Source organism: Etheostoma cragini, unplaced genomic scaffold, assembly GCF_013103735.1.
Source record: "Etheostoma cragini isolate CJK2018 unplaced genomic scaffold, CSU_Ecrag_1.0 ScbMSFa_2738, whole genome shotgun sequence".
In the NCBI taxonomy this organism is placed as follows: domain Eukaryota; kingdom Metazoa; phylum Chordata; class Actinopteri; order Perciformes; family Percidae; genus Etheostoma; species Etheostoma cragini.
The window spans coordinates 1-2422 of record NW_023266932.1 but is presented as its reverse complement, the minus strand read 5'-3'; the positions used below and the strand labels follow the sequence as shown (position 1 = coordinate 2422).

The 2422-nt window shown below is 48.3% G+C and overlaps 1 protein-coding gene across 1 annotated transcript in view; it reads right to left on the bottom strand.

The window, feature by feature from the left end:
- Nucleotides 1–1710, bottom strand: part of LOC117940563 (erythroferrone-like) — a 3777-nt gene extending 2067 nt beyond the window's left edge. Inside the window, exons 1-2 of the mRNA XM_034865806.1 lie at nucleotides 1386–1710; nucleotides 177–376 (exon numbers count right to left, since the gene is read on the bottom strand). Coding sequence (XP_034721697.1) covers nucleotides 177–365 — 189 coding nt within the window. The 5' untranslated portion in view covers nucleotides 366–376; nucleotides 1386–1710. The remainder of the gene's footprint in view (nucleotides 1–176; nucleotides 377–1385) is intronic.
- Between the last annotated feature and the right edge of the window lie 712 nt (nucleotides 1711–2422).

Below are 2422 nucleotides of genomic sequence, written 5' to 3'. Positions count from 1 at the left end.
GGGCTGGGAGGGGTCTTTAGGGTGGGAAGGGTACTCTGTGATTGGCTGAGCCCTGGTTTTGTTGTCTACACAACCTCTGATACGGCGTCACATGACTGGCTAACAGTCACCTAATTTCGTACGATGTCATACTAACCCGTTTGTGAGGATGCGTCGGTTAAAACGGAGTTCCTTACCGGCATCTCCGTGCTGACGGCCTCCTCGGGCTCCTCCAGGATCTCCTCGCTCTCCGCCTCCTCGACGCTCGCCGCCTCTAACACCTTCATCGTCATGGTCATCATCATCAGACCCAGGAGCAGAGGCAGCAGCAGCGGCCCTCCTGCCCCAGCCGGAGACCTCCGTCCCTGGGACGACCTGGCCCGCATGCTGCCTGTCTGTGGAGGACGGAGAAAAGGAAGTTGGTACCAAAGACCAGTCATGCCAGCTCGTTGTTAAGGGGGTTAAGAAACTTGACTTGGTCTGGCCCTGTCTTGATCTTCATTCGGTCTCGCCCTGTCTTGGTCTTGATTCGGTCTTGCCCTGTCTTGGTCTTGACTCTGTCTCGCCCTGTCTTGGTCTTGCCTCGGGCTGGCCCTGTCTTGGTCTTGCCTCAGTCTTACACTGTCTTGATCTTGACTCGGTCTCGCCCTCTCTTGGACTTTTCTGGGTCTTGCCCTGTCTTGGTCTTGATCTTGACCTCGCCCTGTCTTGGTCTTGCCTCAGTCTTACACTGTCTTGATCTTGACTCGGTCTCGCCCTCTCTTGGACTTTTCTGGGTCTTGCCCTGTCGTGATCTTGACTGGATCCCGCCCTGTCTTGTTCTTGATCTTGACTTCGCCCTGTCTTGGTCTTGACTCTGTCTTGCCCTGTCTTGGTCTTGACTCTATCTCGCCCTGTCTTGGTCTTGCCTCGGGCTGGCCCTGTCGTGATCTTGACTGGATCTCGCCCTGTCCCGGTCTTGCCTCGGGCTGGCCCTGTCGTGATCTTGACTGGATCTCGCCCTGTCCTGGTCTTGACTCAGTGTCAACCCCTCAAAGTCTTGGTCCTGATTTGATCTTGAGACACTCTGGTCTTGGTGATGACTTGGTCTTGGTTAAGGGGGTCATGGCTGCAGCAAGACGGGGTCTTCAACGTTTTTTAGCTGGAAAGAGACGGTGCAGGGACCCCGACTACATGTTGCATAATAAACTGGGCGGCCACTGTCACATGGCCGCTGTAGTTACTACAGTACTTTAGTTACTAGTTACTTAAGTTACTAGTTAATTAACTTTAGTTACTTTAGTTATTAGTTACTTTAACTACATGTTCCTGATACTTCTACTGAAGTATTTTACAGTGTTGTATTAGTACTTTTCCTGTAACAGAGTATTTTACAGTGCTTTTACTGCAGTAAAGTACGTGAGTACCTGTTCCTGGGTGCAGGGAGGCTATCAGGGCGTCAGGCGTCCGCGTTAGAAGTTCCCATCATGCATTGCAGTACGTCTGCTCCTCTTCAACTAGAGGAACGTCTTCAGGAAAGGTTCAAACACAAGTTCTCTCTCTCCTCTCCCTCCTTCTTCTCTTTCTCCTCTTTCTCCTCTTTCGTCTCTTCCTCCTCTTTCTCCTCTTCTTTTTAGTCTTTCTCCTCTTTCTCCTCTTTCTCCTCTTGCTCCTCTTTCGTCTCTTTCTCCTCTTCCTCCTCTTTCTCCTCCTCTTTTTCCTCTTTCTCCTCTTTTTCCTCCTCTTTCTCCTTCTCTTTTTAAGTCTTTCTGCTCTTTCTCCTCTTTCGTCTCTTTCTCCTCTTCCGCCTCTTTCTCCCCCTCTTTTTAGTCTTTCTCCTCTATTTCCTCTTTCTCCTTCTCTCTTTCCTCCTCTTTTAACTCCTTTTTCTCCTCTTCTTTTTCCTCCTTTCTCCTCCTATTTCTCCTCTTTCTCCTCTTTCTACTTCTTTTTCCTCTTTCTCCTCTTTTTCCTCTTCTTTTTTCTTCTCTTTCTCCTTCTCTTTTTAAGTCTTTCTCCTCTCTTTCCTCCTCTTTTAACTCCTCTTTCTCCTCTTTTCTTCTTCTTTCTCCTCCTCCTCTCCTCTGTTTCTTCTTCTTCTCCTCTCTTGAGTTGCACTCGTTCCCTCTCAGTCTTCCTCTCCGTCTGATCCCTCCGTTCTGCTCGGTCTGTTTATATCTGGCTGACTCCTCCTCCTGTCTGCAGCGCTGGGACCAGGATCAGGTCCTACTGCAGTAAGAGTACTAGTACACACTGTAAAATACTCTGTTACAGTAAGAGTACTAATACACACTGAGAAATACTCTGTTACAGATATAAGAGTACTAGTACACACTGTAAAATACTCTGTTACAGTAAGAGTACTAATACACATTGTGAAATAAGCACGAGTATTATCTGGAAAATAAAGGTAAAGTATTAAAAGTGTGTGTGTGTGTGTGTGTGTGTGTGTGTGTGTGTGTGT